The 18,954-nt window shown below is 51.3% G+C and overlaps 2 protein-coding genes across 9 annotated transcripts in view; both read left to right on the top strand.

The window, feature by feature from the left end:
- Window positions 1–5,207, top strand: part of tsc1a (TSC complex subunit 1a) — a 12,583-nt gene extending 7,376 nt beyond the window's left edge. For all 4 annotated transcript variants that reach the window (XM_086205597.1, XM_086205599.1, XM_086205598.1 and 1 more), the window contains 5 exons: window positions 668–778; window positions 852–974; window positions 1,489–1,676; window positions 2,841–2,993; window positions 3,081–5,207. In XM_086205597.1, the coding sequence (XP_086061723.1) occupies window positions 668–778; window positions 852–974; window positions 1,489–1,676; window positions 2,841–2,993; window positions 3,081–3,534 (1,029 nt within the window). In that variant the 3' untranslated portion in view covers window positions 3,535–5,207. The remainder of the gene's footprint in view (window positions 1–667; window positions 779–851; window positions 975–1,488; window positions 1,677–2,840; window positions 2,994–3,080) is intronic.
- Window positions 5,208–5,655: 448 nt separating this feature from the next.
- ak8 (adenylate kinase 8) lies at window positions 5,656–16,538 on the top strand. Of its 5 annotated transcripts, XM_086205602.1 has the most exons (17): window positions 5,668–5,984; window positions 6,082–6,188; window positions 7,376–7,460; window positions 8,431–8,480; window positions 8,698–8,808; window positions 8,883–8,978; window positions 9,102–9,158; window positions 10,997–11,078; window positions 11,189–11,260; window positions 11,402–11,602; window positions 11,688–11,810; window positions 13,791–13,880; window positions 14,158–14,299; window positions 14,393–14,473; window positions 14,553–14,682; window positions 16,329–16,462; window positions 16,499–16,538. In XM_086205602.1, exons 2-16 carry the CDS (start codon window positions 6,105–6,107, stop codon window positions 16,416–16,418), a joined length of 1,494 nt encoding a protein of 497 aa, XP_086061728.1. In that variant the 5' UTR covers window positions 5,668–5,984; window positions 6,082–6,104; the 3' UTR covers window positions 16,419–16,462; window positions 16,499–16,538. The 5 variants fall into 5 exon arrangements, with proteins under 5 accessions (XP_086061731.1, XP_086061728.1, XP_086061727.1 ...); XM_086205601.1 differs by lacking the exon at window positions 16,499–16,538 and having other exon boundaries at window positions 16,329–16,491; XM_086205603.1 differs by lacking the exon at window positions 16,499–16,538 and having other exon boundaries at window positions 5,669–5,984; window positions 8,901–8,978; window positions 16,329–16,491.
- Window positions 16,539–18,954: the final 2,416 nt, after the last annotated feature.

The raw sequence follows: 18,954 nt of genomic DNA, 5'->3' as shown, positions 1-18,954 counted from the left end.
TACCACTGTGTCCTCACGTGACATCATTGTGACCCAACCGCGTCCTCATCGTGAACCCACCGCGTCCCCACCGTGACCTGACCGTGACTTTACTGTATCCCCACCATGTCTTCGCCATGACCTCACCCTGATCCCTGCATGTCCTCACCATCATCTCACCGTGACCTCATTGTGACCAAACCATGACCTCATCGTCATACCACTGTGTCCTCACGTGACATCATTGTGACCCAACCGCGTCCTCATCGTGAACCCACCGCGTCCCCACCGTGACCTGACCGTGACTTTACTGTATCCCCACCATGTCTTCGCCATGACCTCACCCTCATCCCTGCATGTCCTCACCGTCATCTCACTGTGACCTCATTGTGACCCAACTGTGTCTTCACCGTGACTTTAATGTGACCCCGCCATGACCTCACCATGATCTCATTGTGGCCCCACCGTGTCCTCGCCATGACCTCACTGTGAGCTCACTGGTGGATGTAAACAACTGAAAGCACAGGTTTTGTTAATATTTTAAAAAGCCAGAGAGAAATACATTTTTTCCTCAGGATGTCGTCAATGTCATCAAACCATAAATTAGCTGGACAAGCTAACATTAGCATGCTAGATACTAGTCATCTGACTGGCTGCTTGTAAAATGTCTTGTGATTGGTGGTTGCAGAGCGAGCTGCAGGAGTGTCACAGTAGGCTCAGGGATGTGGAGGCGGAGCTTCAGAAGGCCAATATCAAGGCTAACAATGCAGAGCACCAGCTGACCCAGCTGTCACTCAAGGTGAGTAGAGCTGGTATTTGCTGTGCTAGCTGTCAATCACAAGCCCTAATTCTGATGGTGGCGTTTTCTGCAGCTCTGCAGCAGCGAGCAGCTGCAGCAGCAGATCTTCCTCCTCAACCAGCAGCTCGTCCTGCTTAGAGGAACCAATAGAACCCTGGTAGAACTGCTGGAAGCCAGAGACCCCGGCAGCAGCACCGTGAGAACATGAAACAGCCCACACAGAAAATATGCTGCATAGAACATACAAAGAACATAGAACACACACCAGGGCTCTCGTTTATAAATGTTTCACACGCACAACATGGTGCCTGACACAGGTGTAAGAACACACCTGACAGGAGAATGTGGAGACTGGTACCTAACCTCAGAACCAGGAGCACCAACATTCTAGAGGCAGCACCAGTGATCAGGTGGAGAACAAAAGCCGAGAAGTTCTCCAGAACTTCCAAAGAGCACGTCTGAGTTTGAAATGTTGTAAAGACAAAATCAACATCAAAGCTTGTAAAAGTGTTTGATCAGAGCTCCGCCCACCCACCACCAGCAGGAGGGTCTCCTTCGCACGTTAGAGAACTGACCAATGCTGTGATATCACCAAAACCACCTAACCACACACACACACACACACACACACACACACACCGTCACATGACCCTCATCACTCATCTTCATCACTCACTCCATCATCAAGGTCTGTCAATAATCATCCTCAGGAGGAGACCATGCTGCAGTGCATTGTGGGTCGGGAGTACCAGCGGCTGAAAGATGTGGAGTTGCAGCAGAGACAGAAGCTGGAGGCAGCCAATCACAGAGCAGTAGAGCTGGAGGTCCAGCTGGCCAGGAAGGACCAGCTGATCCTGGATCAGAAGAAACTCCTGGATGACGCCAAGGCACAGAGCAGGTCCGAGTCACACCACGGGTCCGAGTCACGCCGCAGGTCCGAGTCAGGTAGCAGGTCCGAGTCAGGTCGCAGGTCCGAGTCAGGTCACAGGTCCGAGTCACGCCACAGGTCAGAGTCGCACCACAGGTCCGAGTCAGGTCACGGGTCAAAGTCAGGTCACGGGTCCGAGTCAGGTCACAGGTCCAAGTCACACCACAGGTCCAAATCAGGTCACAGGTTCAAATCAGGTCACAGGTCTGAGTCAGGTCACAGTTCCGAGTCACACCACAGGTCAGAGTCACACCATAGGTCCGAGTCAGGTCACAGGTCCGGGTCAGCTCACAGGTCCAAGTCAGCTCACAGGTCCAAATCAGGTCACAGGTCAGAGTCACACCACAGGTCCAAATCAGGTCACAGGTCCGAGTCACACCACAGGTCAGAGTCACACCATAGGTCCGAGTCAGGTCACAGGTCCGGGTCAGCTCACAGGTCCGAGTCAGCTCACAGGTCCAAATCAGGTCACAGGTCAGAGTCACACCACAGGTCCAAATCAGGTCACAGGTCCGAGTCACACCACAGGTCCAAATCAGGTCACAGGTCCGAGTCACACCACAGGTCCAAATCAGGTCACAAGTCCGAGTCACACCACAGGTCCAAATCAGGTCATAGGTCTGAGTCAGGTTACAGGTCCGAGTCACACCACAGGTCCAAATCAGGTCATTGGTCTGAGTCCGCCACAGGTCCGAGTCAGGTCACAGTTCCGAGTCACACCACAGGTCAGAGTCACACCATAGGTCCGAGTCAGGTCACAGGTCCGGGTCAGCTCACAGGTCCGAGTCAGCTCACAGGTCCAAATCAGGTCACAGGTCCGAGTCACACCACAGGTCCAAATCAGGTCACAGGTCCGAGTCACACCACAGGTCCAAATCAGGTCACAGGTCCGAGTCACATTACAGGTCCAAATCAGGTCATAAGTCTGAGTCAGGTTACAGGTCCGAGTCACACCACAGGTCCAAATCAGGTCATAGGTCTGAGTCAGGTTACAGGTCCAAGTCACACCACAGGTCCGAGTCAGGTCACAGGTCCGAGTCCGCCACAGGTCCGAGTTCTTGCACAAGTCAGTCAGGTTGTTGATGCAGACCCAGCATTTGGTGGACTGGTTTCACTGGTTTTCCCACATGACAGTGCTGATCTGGCAGCCTGCGAGAGTCGATGTGTTGCTCTGAGGAGAATCACCCAAACACTGCAGTCAGAAATGCTTCAGCTGTACAGCCAGATCCACCTTGACACGCCCCCTGACAGCCACGCCCCCAGCCAACCTCAGAACGCCTGCACCAGGTAACCACGTGAAAACATCAACAATATGAGCATGGCAGCAAATCTGAGATCATGTGATGTCATCTCTCTCCCTCTCATGTCAAATAGTGGCGGCGCAGCCTTACCTGTGGCCGAGGGCAGCCACACTCACCACCTTCCTCCTTCTGCTGTTGGTATTCAGAATGGAGGTATGGAGCCCCTCTCTACCTCCCCACTGCTCCTCTCCTCCTCACCCCTCTCCCCCATCAACTCCCCACTGGCAGTTGGCTCTTTTTTGGAGCAGCGTGCACGTCAGCTGTTCAGACAGACCAATCACAGCGAAGAAAAAGAAGCAGGGCAGGAAGAGGTGGAGCAGCAGGAGGATGTCCAGTCCAGAAGTCCCCTCCTGGTTCAGGAGGCAGAGGAGGTCTCCCTCCTAGTTGGGTGCCCCCCGATGGAGCCCCTGCACCAGGTTCCTCTTACTTCTGATGTTCCTGCCCCTTCTGACTTGACGCCGGCTGTCCGACAGAGTCGACACGAACTGAGCATCATGGACTACAATGAGACGCTACCAGAGTTCTGACCCGCTATCAGCAGGCTAACGCTGACGGGTCAACAGGCCTTCACCTCTCACGAGCTCATCAGAGCTTCCATTGCCCTTCAACACCAATGATGATGTCACATCCTGCTGCAGCTTCCAGAAGAACACTGAAAATGTGCCAAATGTAACTGCAACTGTAGAACATCTCAGACTCAACTTCCAACCCACGTTACCCACTGTTCCTGTCTGAGAAGGAGGCGGAGCTTACTGCCATGTTGTTTACTTTATTATAATGATTGTTTTGAGTCACTAAAAGAGTCTTTTATGTGTGTACGGCGCACGTGTTCGTCAAGTGTTCATCAAAACAGCCCCGTCACTCAGCTCATATGGTTGGTTTGTAAATGAGCAACCAGTGAGATTTTAAAATAGATGCTGAAGATCAAAACTACCAGCCCAGCAGACTTGAGGGAACACCTGAAGCCTGTAAACATCTGGATGTTTGACATCCAGCAGCTGGAGCAACCTCCACTCTGAATGTGATGTCATAAAGTAGTGAGAATAAGATGTTCGCAGGAAAACTGAACAGACGCCATTATTGCTAACTGCAACCAAAGGCCCTGATCTTACAGGACAACTTTGATCTTTTGATCAACAAAAAGCCCAAAACAAGAGACGAACCATAGGAGAGAGTCAGAGCTGTTGCAGAAGAGTGACAATTTTGGCGGTGGCGAGTGACCTGCAGGGTGACCACAGCTTCAGTTTGAATCTCTGCGGTTCCACTTTTCTCTGCAATGATGTCAAACATCTCATCTAGCCTCCACCAAGAGTCGAAACCCTTAAACGCGGAAATGGGAACAAACAAAGCTGAGCAGTCATCGTAGCTGCATTCTGCATCGTGGCCTGGTGACTGATGAGGACGAGCTGCTATTAGCTCACAGTAGCTGAGGCTAACGCTAGTTAGCCGTTTCATCGTGCTCATGAAATCTCAGCTCAGATAAGAGCAGCTGTGATGACGCCATGTTGGCACGCACGTGCACACAATAAGGTAGCTCATCGTCATGGTTCTGTCCCTGATGATCTCACTCTCGCTGATGTTGCCTCCCTGATTGTTGGTCGTTAGGTTTCCAGGCCATCTGCATCCATGTCTGTGCCCTCCCGGGAGATGTCAGATTCATTCAGTCATTTCTCAAAGTAATTTAGGAATCTGGAGCCAGTGAAATGAGTTCGTTCCCCAGTGTGGAACGTCAACATTCAGGAACACTCAACCAGCAAACCAGAATTCACCTGACTGTCATGTGACTGAACAATTAGCAGGTAAACACTTAAATTTAAACAAATCATTCTCTGGGTTCACGACTGAGTGAGACAAGTTGAAATGTGTTCAGCTAGCAGGTAGCTAAACAGTTGGACTGCTCTTTCCAGGCCCTTTGCTAAGCTAGGCTAACGTCATTCAGCTGGATAACATTGATCTCATAAAGATGGAGAACTAAACAACTTCCTGGAATATTACGGAAGAGTTCAGTTCAGGATGGAACCTGAAGTGATGACATACCAACTTGAGGCTTCCTGTGCTCCTGAAGGACGGACGCCAGCCGAGGTCATGTGGGGTTTTACCAACGGGCTCCTGTTGCTCTTTAGCAGGAACTTGACATTTCTGTAGTTCACCAGCTGGAGCGTGAACTTTGAACACTCTAATAAACTTCCTCTGATCTGCAGCTTCATCTGCTCGCCTCATTCTTATGAGAGCCCTCACACACTCAGACAGAGAAGGTGAATGTTCCTACGCAAAGAGTCCAGTTAAACAGTGGCCAAGTCGCCAGATCCAACCCCTCCGTCACCACGACCTGGTGACCTCATGTCAGACTCAAGGGCATTGAGCTGGCCAAGCCAAGCAGGTGCACCAGGAGACGCGGGTCCCCAACAGATTTAAAATTGGAATCTTTTTGATTGAGAGAATACGCAACAGTCAGAGTGCAGATTCAGCTCTCCTTAAATACTCGGACCCTCCTGGATGGCGGTGGAGTCTCATCAGCTGTTAGACACCAGCCAGAGAGCCATGGTGTCAGAGTGCGTGTTCCTGGATGTTCTGTGTTCTATGTTCTCTCGAGTGGTTCAGTGTTACCAGTCTCTGAAGGTTCTGAAGCAGCAGGAGGAACTCAGCTGTCACTGCTACTGTCCGAGCTTTGATTTGTGTATCAAAGTCGGGTTCTAAGAATGTTCCTCCAGACGAGTGCTGGAAATGAGCCGCTGACCCGGGGACTGAGGGGGCAGAGAGGTGACTCACACACCACCGGACCGAGGGGGCCGGAGAACGCGCGCGACCACGTAGCATTGCTAGGAAACGGCCACCCACGCGCTCCTGACGTTGTCCCCTAACAACAAGAACGCATCGTAGCAACCAGCTCGAACAAGCAAGAAGCTAACAGCGACCTCAGGTTTCCCTCGAAGAAGAGGCAGATACCGTCGGCGACCCTCCGTGTGCCTTTTGCGAGGTAGGTGATGGGGGGGGGGTTCCCACAGTCTTTACCCCCCAGGGAAGGCACGTGACAGTACACGATCCTTTCAACACGATGACCTGGTGGCCCTCAGGAAACGCCTTCGTCCTGCCGGTGATGGATGACGGCGCGAGGCCGCTGAGGGTTCCTCCGCAGATGTCCGTGTACGCTGACCTACATGACGTCATCCACCTGGTCCAGGTAACGTCTTCTCACATTGAGAGGTGCTCATGTCCTCACCCATACAGGCTCACCTCCAATCCCTGTTCCACCCCGGGGGCAGACATGAACATCATCCTGCAGACACAGTCGGAAAGCCTCCACCTGTCTGAGTGTTAGCGAACCCCCCAGGGCCCCCAGGGCCAGAAGCCCATTTAGCTGCCGAGAAACAGGTGCGGTTGTCGTCCAACAGGAAGTGAGCATCTCCATGGCTCATCTCCTGCCCACAAACTCGATTGAAGACCAGCTGACCTTGAAAGTTCACGTGGCCTCCTTGCTGGTCTTGTTGATTTGCCCTCTATGACACCAGGAGGATCAGACCCCACGTGACACAACGAGCCACACAGCTTCTGGTGCAGGTGCTAGTGATGTCATCATCGACCACGGCTGCTCTCTCCCAGCAGGCCTCCCTGGTGGACCTTTAAACCTCTGCAGATCCAGAAGCAGCAGCTCGTCTGGTCTTTAACTCACCCAAAACTGCACGTCACCCTGCTGTGAACGTCTCCTCACTGGCTTCCAGCCGCAGCTCGAGTCAAACTCAAATCTCTTCTTCTGGCTTAAAAATCAGTGACAAGAGCGGCTCCTGCCTACCTGGACCCCTCATCCTGGTCTGCACGCCCTCTCGCCGCTACACCCCACCTGTGAGAGACGGCTGGTGCTCCCAGCCCAGCCTGGCTCTGAGTCTCCAGCCTGGCTCTTCTCCTCTGTTGCTCCCTCATGGTGGAATGAACTTCCCAACTCCATGCGACCCTCAGAGCCCCTCCCTGCTTTAAGAGCAGTTTGAAGGCTCAACTGTTCAGGGAACAGGAGGCCCTCAAACCTGAGCCTCCTCCTCCTGGTCCTCAGGGTGGACCGAGTCAGGAGGTCTGAGACCGGCTCTGAGTGAACTCAGCACTGACAGTGGTGGATACTGAAGATACTGTTGATGTTGGATTATTGGTTGTGGTTATATTACATTTGAAAAGAAAAAAAAGCTGGCACTTCTTCTGCCACTAGATGGCAGCACCTACAGCAATAAAACTTGAAGCTCTTCGTCTAATTACTAAGGTTTTTTTTCCTTTGTTAAAGCGAATCTAATCTGATGTAGAACTGAACCAGTCTGGTGTTTACTGGTGGATCTGATGTGGTAATAAAGGGTGGGGAAGGTCACTTCCAGTCTTGTGTTCCAGAGTCTGGTGTCCAGTCTGCTGGTGAAGCAGCCCGATGATCCCATCAGTTTCCTGCTTCAGCTGCTGCGGAGGACCAGCATGGACGGTGAGTCTCCTCAGACTGTCCTGCTGTCATTTGGTCTATAAATAATTGACCACCCACAGACCTTGAGGGGTGCTGTGAAACAGGTTGCTCCAAAAATGGATCTAAACACCTTAGTACTTATTTATTAATGTCCTTATCAGGTCTCTGTAAACATTTAAATGTTGAATTAATAAGTGGATCATTTTAGTCTCAACTCACTCACATGCTGGTGCTGTGCCACAGAAGTGACACTTCACCCCAAAAGTGTATTAATACCCTCCAAGTACTCACTAACAGGAGTACTCAGCTCACTGAGATGTTTCTCCCTCCTCCATCACTTCTTTGTGACTCCAGAATGCAGGAAGAACCAGCCACGTTTATTTAGCCTGACGCTAACAGCAGCTAAACTGTCCACAAACGTCTGGTCACCACCTCTCCAGGTGGTCTGGTAGAATCCAGGTCTCCTTGATCCAGACGGAGGATCAGGGATCCACCAACACCTGGACTGGAGATCAGAACTGACCAGAACACTTCCTGTTGCTACTGGTTCCCATTCGTTTGCTGGTGCTGGTTTTGCTGCTCAGTGAGATCAAATTGCTGCTGTCAATGCTATGAACTTGTTGATAACCTGAATCTGAATTGTGGACCTGTCGTCCTGCAGTCTCCAGGTGACGAACCCTCAGGTTGGTTGGAAGATGACCTCAGTCTTCACACCTCACATCTCCTCACACAGTTATTATCCGTTCCTATTGATCCCTTTCTTTGATTTAGGATGGACAGACAATAAATTAATCAGCTCTTGAACATGCATCCTGTGTCCACTAGATGGAGCTGTGCCTCCACTTCTGTTCATGCTGCCTCCAAACTCCTCAAGCCAACATGTGGAACACACAGAGTACGAAAACCATGTATACATGAGAGGGTGTGTGTGTGTGTGTGTGTGTGTGTGTGTGTGTGTGTGTGTGTGTGTGTGTGTGTGTGTGTGTGTCAGTTCCCAGGGTCATGCTGCTTGGTCCTCCAGCGGTCGGCAAACATACACTGGTGAGTTGAGGATGGTCAGTGGGTCGGGGGGGGGGTCATGTGGGCGGGGCCAGACGTTGGTTTCACCACACGAGGTGACCCTCAAGTGGTGAATGATGCGACCACAAGCGGTGACACTTTGAGAAAATGAATACTCGTAGAAAAAAAGCTGGGGGCGGAGCTGCCGTCTGTAGAACATTTGCAACTCTTGACTTCTGTTGTTGTCGTCGTCCATCAGGCTCAGAAGCTGAGTGTTGCGTTGGGGGCCGTCCATGTGACCACAGAGAGTTTACTGGAGGACCAATCACAGCTGAGCACACAAGCAAGACAGTTCACACTGACGGAAGAGGTATACACGAAAACGGACACACACACATTTTCATTCCCAGCATCTATCAAAGCATCAGTGATGAATGTGGTTAGGTGCACGTTTCTGGACAGGCCAGCCCACACAACATTGTTATTGAGATGCTCGTGATGACATCATCCCTGACATCATTGCTGTACCGCCAGCCGAAGGTTTCTACTTCTCCACATAGAGGTTATAGAATCGTCTGGTCTGAGACACTGTACATTTGTTCAAAAAGTGTGTGTGTGTGTGTGTGTGTGTGTGTGTGTGTGTGTGTGTGTGTGTGTGTGTAGGAGCTGCTGGTCCATTTGCTTCAACAGAGACTGAAGGAGGTCGACTGCTTCAATAAGGTAAAGTACCATCTGAGGGGTCCAGTCTGGGTCCTCTGGGTTGGGGGGGGGGGGGGGGTCAAGAGTCTAGTCTCAGTAAGATAAATGCTTCTCAGTGACTTCAGTCACTTGTTCTTGCAAATGTAGCTGGTCTTGGTTCTGGTGATTCCGCTGGTTTAAGTAGTTCTGCCAGTCTAGGAGAGATCAGGTCCCTCGTCCTGGTTCTGCCAGTCCAGGAGAGATCAGGTCCCTCGTCCTGGTTCTGCCAGTCCAGGAGAGATCAGGTCCCTCGTCCTGGTTCTGCTCAGTCCACCAGCAGCTGGAGAGGATGAGTGCATCCTGATAGGAGCAACCACAGTGATGCTGCCTGGAAGCAACAAATGTCTGGACTAGTTTCTCTGCATGTTCTTGGGACTGGCGTGTCTTGGTTTCCTGTCTCACTTTGTGGTTCGTGCTCTGTCTTCCTGTGCACTCCCTTTTGCCTTGGTCTGTCTTTAGTTCCTGTTTTATTTTGGGAGTTCAGGTCTTGTTTTTCGGTCTGCTTCCTGCTGTGGTCACCTCATGTGTCTCGCCTGCATGACTGCACCACCTGATAACCTCAGTGTTTCCCATTGTCTCATGTCGGGTCTCTGTCCTTGACCGTGTGCTGTCCTCTGTCCTCCAAGTTTCCACTGAATCCTGAATTTCAGTCTTTGTGTTGAACTTGTTTTCATGGGTACTTTGATTTCGATCTTGTCCAGGACCTCCCAACTCAACTCAACTTTATTTATCAAGCACTGTAAAACAACAAATTATCAATGTACACTGTTACGACAACACCATAACACCAAACTATAAAATTATTAACAGACAACAAACAACAAAACAGAAGCAATGTTTCATGCTGGGTCGAAAGCCAGGGAATGAAGAACGGTTTGAAGATTGGTTTTAAAAATGACAGTGAGGAGACCTGGCTTGTGTACAGAGGCAGGAGGTTCCAGAGTTTGGGTGCAGCAACAGAGAAGGCTCTGTCCCCCGAGCTTCTCCAGGAGCAGCTGATCAGCTGACCTCAGGCACCGAGCAGGAGCATAAGGGTGGAGCAGCTCAGTGAGGTAGGGCGGGGCCAGACCTTGATGGATCTAAGAACAAATAAAAGCATCTTAAAATGAACTCTAAGTGCACAGGCAGCCAGTGGAGGGAGGCCAGGATCGGCGTCATGTGCTCTCGTCTGAGTGGACCAGTTAAAAGATGAGCAGCAGCGCTTGAAGCAGCTGGAGACGTGACAGGAGGACTGGCTGATCCCAACAGACACCATTGCTGAGGAAGGCATGGATCACCGACTCCAAGTGCTGTGGTGAAAGAAAAGGCTTCACCTTTGCCAACTGCCTGATGTGGAAAAAACACCACCGCACTTATCCAGCGATCTAAATTAAAAAGAGAACTCCTAGGTTCCTACGGTGGTGCTGGGGGCCAGGGTGGTGCCATCCAGGGTACCTGTCTCATCAGATCAGGTGGTCCTCAGGTGTTTGGGCCCAGCACAAGAACTTCAGTTTATCAGAGTTTAATAAAGGAAATGATGGTCCTCCATGTTTCTGTCCTTCAGACAGGCCTCCAGTTCAGTCAGCTGGTTTGTTCCATGTGGATCATTGGTGTGATGTTGTCATCATCGTTGTCGTCGGGTAGGAAAGCGGCTTCTTGCCTTCACAACAGTCGCCTCATTGGCAGAGGAGCCAAACTTATAGAAACAAGCTGCTGCCTCCTTGCGTCCATCGCACCACATCCACGTCCCAGGAATCCCAGGGTCTTCAACTTTGACACCACACACACTCCTCCCTCTGCTATCATCTTTGTGTGTGTGTGTGTGTGTGTGTGTGTTACAGGGGTGGCTGCTGGAGGGTCTCCCTCAGACTCGTCTGCAGGCGCTGAGGCTCCAGCAGGCCGGCGTCTTCCCCAGGCATGTTGGTGAGAATAAAACCTCAAACATAACAAGCCCACATCTTCCCCGAGTGACAAACACACGTGTGTGTGTGTGTGTGTGTGTATGTGTGTGTGTGTGTGTGTGTGTGTGTCAGTGATGTTGGAGGCTCCTGATGACGTTTTAAGGGGGAGGAGTCAGGGAAGGTGTGTCGACCCACTGACAGGAGGTGAGTCTATCATCCATCTTTGATAGAGGAAGTTTAAGTATATCATGAAACTGTTGGATGGTGATGCGAATGATTCCCAGAGTCACATGATATTGAAGACTACAGTATATTAATATGTGTGATGTCACTTCCTGTCTGCAGATGTGTATCATCAGAGCTTCATCTGGCCAGCCGACGAGTCAGTTGCTCAGCATCTGATAAAGAGTCCAAAGCTATCAGACATGCAGCTATTGGCTAAGCTGCAGCATTATCGCTGTGAGGTCACTGGTGTTAGCTCCGCCTACCAACACATCATGAAAACCATCGATGGCGACCAACCGCCAGTTGACATCTACCAACAAGGTACCGTGTTATTTAATAGTGATAGCGGTGACCCGCTGGTTGTATGCTGCCATGAACGTCACTGTGGGACTCTGTCTTCATGCAGCTCTGACTTTCACCCGGACTCAAGTGCGGTACAGAACTCCCAGAATCCTCCTGTTGGGTCCACCAGGTTCTGGGAAGAATCATCAGGCCAGACTCTTGGCAGAGAAATACAACATGGTGGATGGTACACACAAACACGGGCGTGCACACACACGCGCAGGCTCCGCTCATATGTAGCATATGCAGTGATGTCACTCTCCCTGAGACACGCCCCCGGGAGTGTGTTTTTAAACTCCCTGCCAGTGTCATAAACGCTGTAGGTGACATCGTGGTATAAACACTCTGATGACATCATCCCTGTTGGCCACATCTTCAGGCCCCACAGGTCAAATGATTCTCTCTGTCTGTCAGTCTGTGAGGGGCGGGACCAGGACCCTACACCTACGTAGGTGCAGTGAGTTTGTCTATTCTGGACAGAACCAGACGGCTCTGTAAGTAAACCCTGCTAGGGTGGGACTCCTTCAGACGGGGAGCGCTGATGTTCCGTTAGCACCGTTGGGTTAGCTCACTCCTCTTCTTCTCCAGAGCCTTCGGGCTCCCTCATCCCAGATCCTGGTGCTGCTGGAGGAGGCTCCAGCTGCCACCCGTAGCTCCACCTGCTCACGTCCCCGTCTGTCCATCAGTCTCTTCTCCTTTCTCTCTCTCTTTATCTCTGTCCCTCTCTTTCCTTCTGTCTCTCTGTCTTCCTCCATTCTCTGTCTTTGTCTCTGTCCATCAGTCTCTCCTCCTTTCTCTCTCTCTTTATCTCTGTCCCTCTCTCTCCTTCTGTCTCTCTGTCTTCCTCCATTCTCTGTCTTTGTCTCTGTCCATCAGTCTCTCCTCCTTTCTCTCTCTCTTTATCTCTGTCCCTCTCTCTCCTTCTGTCTCTCTGTCTTCCTCCATTCTCTGTCTTTGTCTCTGTCCATCAGCCTCTCCTCCTTTCTCTCTTTATCTCTGTCCCTCTCTTTCCTTCTGTCTCTGTCTTCCTCCATTCTCTGTCTTTGTCTCTGTCCATCAGTCTCTCCTCCTCTCTCTCTTTATCTTTGTCCCTCTTTCCTTCTGTCTCTCTGTCCTCCTCCATTCTCTGTCTTTGTCTCTGTCCATCAGTCTCTCCTCCTTTCTCTCTCTCTTTATCTCCGTCCCTCTCTTTCCTTCTGTCTCTCTGTCCTCCTCCATTCTCTGCCTTTGTCTCTGTCCATCAGTCTCTCCTCCATTCTCTGTCTCTCTTTATCTCTGTCCCTCTCTCTCCTTCTGTCTCTCTGTCCTCCTCCATTCTCTGTCTTTGTCTCTGTCCATCAGTCTCTCTTCCTTTCTCTCTCTCTTTATCTCTGTCCCTCTCTTTCCTTCTGTCTCTCTGTCTTCCTCCATTCTGTCTTTGTTTCTGTCCATCAGTCTCTCCTCCTTTCTCTCCCTCTTTATCTCTGTCCCTCTCTCTCCTTCTGTCTCTCTGTCTTCCTCCATTCTCTGTCTTTGTCTCTGTCCATCAGTCTCTCCTCCTTTCTCTCTCTCTTTATCTCTGTCCCTCTGTTTCCTTCTGTCTCTCTGTCTTCCTCCATTCTCTGTCTTTGTCTCTGTCCATCAGTCTCTCCTCCTGTCTCTCTCTCTTTATCTCTGTCCCTCTCTCTCCTTCTGTCTCTCTGTCTTCCTCCATTCTCTGTCTTTGTCTCTGTCCTGCTCTCCTGCTCTCTCTCCGTCCCCACTGATCCTGGATCTGCTCCACCTTCCTGCTGGTAAAGGAAGGTTCTGGTGGCTGCTGTTGCAGGATGTGCTGCTGATGGAGAATTGTTGGGTGGAGGTTCATTGAAGGAAGGAGGTGCTGGACCTGCTCTACTTGGACAGAGTCAGGACAGAACTTTGGTTGGAGTTTGGTGACACACTGATAAACCTGACTTGACTTGACTAGCAGTATGACTCATGTTAGCTGTCGAGCTCACTGACTCCGCCCACAGGTGGCAGGACACAAACCTCAGTACTCTCACATGATTCCCTTCAATCCAACTGACCTCCATCAAGCGTCATCAGACTGCCAGTGGAGCAGAGTCTCACAGTCAGGGCTTAAGTCATCACTGTATCTGATGATGTCATCACTGTGTCTGATGATGTCATCACTGTGTCTGTCTGCCAGTGTCTTGTGAAGAGTTGATGAGGTCTGAAGCTGGTAGTGGTTCAACGCTGGGAGAAGAACTTCAATTGTACCTGGCCGATGGACAACCAGGTGAGGCGCGCACTCTTGCATGCGTTTCATCATCAGCTCGATGTTTTCCATTGGACACACAAACTTCACACTGAAACAGGAAGTGGTTCTGAATACCCACGACGCTGCCGAGAACGTGTGCTGTGTTCTGATCCTCCAACTTCTGAATGTTGTGGGTGGGAAGTGCTATCGAAGCACTGGTGTGCATTCTATCTGGGGGAGGTCTTAACCACTTGTAGCCAACATGTTCAGTCAGGATGTGGCACCGTTACCCATCAGGCTTTGCGTGTGCGCTCAGTTCCAGACTGGCTGCTGCTGCAGGTCCTGGACCAGCATCTGAACCGGCTGGACTGCAGCTGCAGAGGCTGGATCCTGCACCACTTACCCTGCCAGCCGCAGTACGCCCGGAAGCTGAAGGCCTCGCAGCACCCGCCCAACAGGTGGCGCTGCTGGTACATGTGCTACTACAATCATGCGAACATTTAACACATTTGTGTCAATGGCATCTTCTGTGACCTTTGACCTCTGCCCAGAGTCTACTTCCTAGAGTTGATGGATGCTGTCTGTTTGGAGAGAATCACTCTGAGAGCAACAGATCCCGTGACGGGGGGCAGGTGAGTACACTCTGATAAATGTTCTCTGACAAAAAAATAGTGATGTCATTTCCTGATGTGATGTGATGTCCTCCTGCAGGTTCCACGCTGTGACTCGACCAGCTCTAAACCCTGAGGTCCAGAACAGACTGAAGACCAGAGCTGAGGACAGTGTGCACGCCGTCACACACACACTGAGCATGTACAGGACACACACTGCCAGCCTGCAGGTGAACACACATATGCACACTCTCACTCGTACACACAAACACATACATACACACGTATTTACACAACCGCCAGTCAACAAGGCTGCGGGAGCCATCTTGCTGTCCTGAGTACACCAACGGCCCCACAACTACTACTACTATGACAGCTACTACCACTACTATTACTACAAGGACTACTACTACTATTACTACTACTTTTACTACTACTACCACCATTACTATTACTACTACTACTACTATTACTACTATGACTACTACGAATACGACTACTACTACTACTGAGTGGGTTGAATCCTGCTACGGCCGAGCGGTGGGTTTTTCTCTTCACTTCAACTGCTGCATGATAACAAAATCAAAAGGACAGTGAAATAGAAACTGCCTTTTTTCATTAAAACAAAATGAAATCAGTGAAATGTGGGCACTGATGACACTTGAGGACCGGGGCTGGAGGAGGAGGCCTCACTGCTGGTGTGTGTGTGTGTGTCTGTGCGTGTGTGTGTGTCTGTGCGTGTGTGTGTGTCTGTGCGTGTGTGTGTGTCTGTGCGTGTGTGTGTGTCTGTGCGTGTGTGTCTGTGCGTGTGTGTGCGTGTGTGTGTGTCTGTGCGTGTGTGTCTGTGGGTGTGTGTGCGTGTGTGTGTGTCTGTGCGTGTGTGTGTGTCTGTGCGTGTGTGTGTGTCTGTGCGTGTGTGTGTGTGCGTGTGTGTGTATCTGTGCGTGTGTGTGTGTGTCTGTCTGTGCGTGTGTGTGTGTGTGCGTGTGTGTGTGTCTGTGCGTGTGTGTGTGTGTCTGTGTGTGTGTGTGTGCGTGTGTGTGTGTCTGTGCGTGTGTGTGTGTGCGTGTGTGTGTGTCTGTGCGTGTGTGTCTGTGCGTGTGTGTCTGTGCGTGTGTGTGTGTCTGTGCGTGTGTGTGTCTGTGCGTGTGTGTGTCTGTGCGTGTGTGTGTGTCTGTGCGTGTGTGTGTGTCTGTGCGTGTGTGTGTGTGTCTGTGCGTGTGTGTGTGTGTGTCTGTGCGTGCGTGTCTGTGTGTGTGTCTGTGCGTGTGTCTGTGTGTGTGTCTGTGCGTGTGTGTCTGTGTGTGTGTCTGTGTGTGTCTGTGCGTGTGTGTCTGTGTGTGTCTGTGTGTGTGTCTGTGCGTGTGTGTCTGTGTGTGTGTGTCTGTGTGTGTCTGTGCGTGTGTGCCTCTGTGTGTGTTCATCTGTGTGTCTGTGTGTCTTTGTGTGTGTGCGTGTCTGTGTGTGTTTCTGTGTGTGTGTGTCTGCGTGTGTGTGTGTCTGCGTGTGTGTGCCTCTGTGTGTGCGTGTCTGTGTGTGTGTGTCTGTGCGTGTGTGTCTGTGCGTGTGTGTCTGTGCGTGTGTGTGTGTGTCTGTGTGTGTGTCTGTGCGTGTGTGTCTGTGTGTGTCTGTGCGTGTGTGTGTGTCTGTGTGTGTTTCTGTGTGTGTGTGTCTGTGTGTGTGTGTCTGTGTGCCTCTGTGTGTGCGTGTCTGTGTGTGTGTGTCTGTGTGTGTTTGTGTGTGTGTGTCTGTGTGCCTCTGTGTGTGCGTGTCTGTGCGTGTGTGCCTCTGTGTGTGTTCATCTGTGTGTCTGTGTCTTTGTGTGTGTGTGTGTCTGTGTGTGTGTGTCTGTGTGTGTTTGTCTCTGTGTGTGTAGTGTGTGTTTCCAGATGCCATTCACATCGATGCAGATCAGGATCCATATTCTGTGTTGGAGGCTCTGGAGAGCCGACTGGCAGCTGCGTGATGAGGGACAGACGCCTCCTCCTCTTCCTCCTCCTCTTCCTCCTCCTCTTCCTCCTCCTCTTCCTCCTCCTCTTCCTCCTCTGCTTTGTCTACATTTTGTTTGAACTGAAATAAAAAGAAGAAATTATATTGTTTCTGAGTTAATTGTAGTTTTTGTAAAACAACAATGTTTGTCAGGAGACAAAGTTCACCAGGACTACATGCTGCTGTTTACTGTGTGTGTGAGTGTGTGTGGAAGTGTGTGTGCGTGAGTGTATGTTTGTCAGTGTGTGTGTGGGTGTGGGAGCCGCAGTGTCGCCTCAGGCAAACATCTTCATCATCATCATCTTCTTCTCAGCTCTCTCTCACCTCCAATCAAAACTGACAGTATCGTTTAAACCAATCACAGGACAGCAGGCCAGGCGCTGCTGATCGATATGTTCCATTGATCATTGCTTGTCTCTGATCATTCTGACTTTGACATAAATCAAACAGAAGGGGCGGAGCCTCCCTCAGGAGCCGGAGACCATTCGGGACCCCCGACAGACGTCCGGCCACGCGTGTGTTGTCAGGAACAACGTTCAGTTGTTCATTTCCTGGCGGTGACGGCTGGTCCTACCATGATGTCCCCGTCATGTCACAGCTGTTACCGTCGTGATCATTACCGGGCGCGTGATTGACGGGGCTGGTGCGTCTCCTCTGATCTAAAAGCAGTTTATCACAGTTTGGGACGGCGCCGTTTACTTCAAACCTTCATGTTAAAATATCTCCGTTTACTTCAAACCGCCGCCGATGATTGAAACGCGCCTTTCACGGCTCGCGCCGTCACACGGACGCTCGCGCGGCACTTCAAAGGGACAATTTTGGCAAACGACTATAATTAATCCTCCCGAGCGGCGGTTCGAGTCCCAGCGGTGCCGGCAGGCGCCTGATCGACAGCTCTATTTATAACGCCTCCTGTCAACAACAGGAAGCGGAGCAGGCGGGAAATGGGACGTGACGGCTTCTGATGGGATGATGGACAGGTTTGTCCTGCAGGAGCGAGACGCTGTCGGGACGCTTGCGACGTTCACCGTTACATCCCGCCATCTCCAGACGTCCCACCATGGATGTTCCTCCACCTCATCTGCAGCGTCAGGTTCCTGCTGCAAGTTCCTGTTTTCACTCAGCAGTTCATCTTTGGGGGTCATCTTCTGGTTTTCGTCCTGGATCTTGATGGTCTGGTCCAGGACTGTGGCTCTGACCCTCACCAGTCCTGGGTCTCCTTCGCCCCTCTTAGGATGCTGGACTTGGACTTGGACTTGGACCCTCCTGGCAGGGTGAGTGGCTTCCTGGTCCTGGTATCAGGGGCCCCCACCTCCTCCTTTGGCAGCTGATTCTCCCAGTGGGGGATCTGGTGACTGGCACCACTACGTGCTGGCGGCCCAGACCCGGTTCCTCCCACTGAGGGGCCTCCTGACCTTGTGGAGGTGTTTGGCTGTGGCCAACCTCCTTCAGCCTCCTCATGGTTCTGTTAGCCTGAGAGACCTCAAGGTTCTTGTAGCCGTCCTGAACGTCTGTTGCCTTCTGGTAATTCAGCCTGTTGGTTCTGGTCACCTTCCCTCTTTGGTACTGTCTGACCTCACTGATCTCATCCAAATCATGTTCTGGTGCTGCTGCTGTAGATCCTGGTGCTGTGGATCCATTCCTGCCTGCAGCTGGGTCTCATCATGTAGAGGAGGAGGTTGGTGGTGGATCCATTTCAGAACCGGATCAGAAGCCAGGCCTCATGGTGATCTGGCTGAGAGGTTCAGGTCTATGCAGAGCAGCAGGGACGGTTCAGCACCTTGGTATGTAGCACCTGAGGGTCGCCTGTGCAGCTTTGAGTGGTTCTCCAGAGCTCCACTGAGTTCTTGATGAAAGTTCTCTGGTTTTGTTGATGTTGGACGTTCCCCAGGTCTCCAATACTCAAAGGCTTGAATTCTAAATGGTTCCAGTTGAATGAGGTCATATAGTGAGCCGGGTGGCTGAACTGTTTGTGGTTTGTGGTTCCTGTACCAAAGTTGGCACCATGCAGAGAACTGTTCTCTGTTGATTCTAAGTTCCATGTCTCACTGGTTCTTTATTTTTCGTCTGTATTTTTGTTGACTGACACCTGAAGCTGCACCAGGAGGTGAGGTGAGTGGTGAGCGAGGAGTGGAGACCAGAGCCGGGGTTCTCAGCGTCATGAAGGCGTCTCTCTTCTGACCTGGCTGGATCACCATGGTAACTGATGTGGTGACCCTCACCTGGTCCGGAGCAGGTGAGGGTCAGAGTTTCTGCTTCAATCGGCTATAAAAGCGCTGCCCTTTCACCCACCACCTCTTCTGAAAACGGCACCACCATCTTTGAACGATCCGGTGGACCTCGGCGCCATCACTGAGCGAGGTTCTCTTCAGAGGGAGAGAGCGTTCAGAGACCGGAGTGATCCGCTACCTCTCCTGACGTCACTCCTATCAACGCTCCAGGCCCCCAGCTGAGGGAAGCCCTCATTATTCCAGCCTGCTGGAGCAGCCGTGTGTGAGGAACGCCACTAAAAA

The sequence above is a fragment of the Aulostomus chinensis genome, chromosome 6 (assembly GCF_037954235.1).
Source record: "Aulostomus chinensis isolate RoL2024-O1b breed Wild chromosome 6, RoL_Achi_v1.0, whole genome shotgun sequence".
In the NCBI taxonomy this organism is placed as follows: Eukaryota; Metazoa; Chordata; class Actinopteri; order Syngnathiformes; family Aulostomidae; genus Aulostomus; species Aulostomus chinensis.
This window is presented reverse-complemented; position numbering and strand designations above follow the sequence as displayed.

Excerpts from the sequence above, each read along its gene's own strand:
- ak8 (XM_086205602.1), top strand. The coding sequence starts at position 6,105 with ATGGATGACGGCGCGAGGCCGCTGAGGGTTCCTCCGCAGATGTCCGTG. Across the intron at positions 11,261-11,401 it reads TGTCGACCCACTGACAGGAG|ATGTGTATCATCAGAGCTTC; the intron begins GTGAGTCTATCA and ends TCCTGTCTGCAG. Across the intron at positions 11,603-11,687 it reads AGTTGACATCTACCAACAAG|CTCTGACTTTCACCCGGACT; the intron begins GTACCGTGTTAT and ends GTCTTCATGCAG.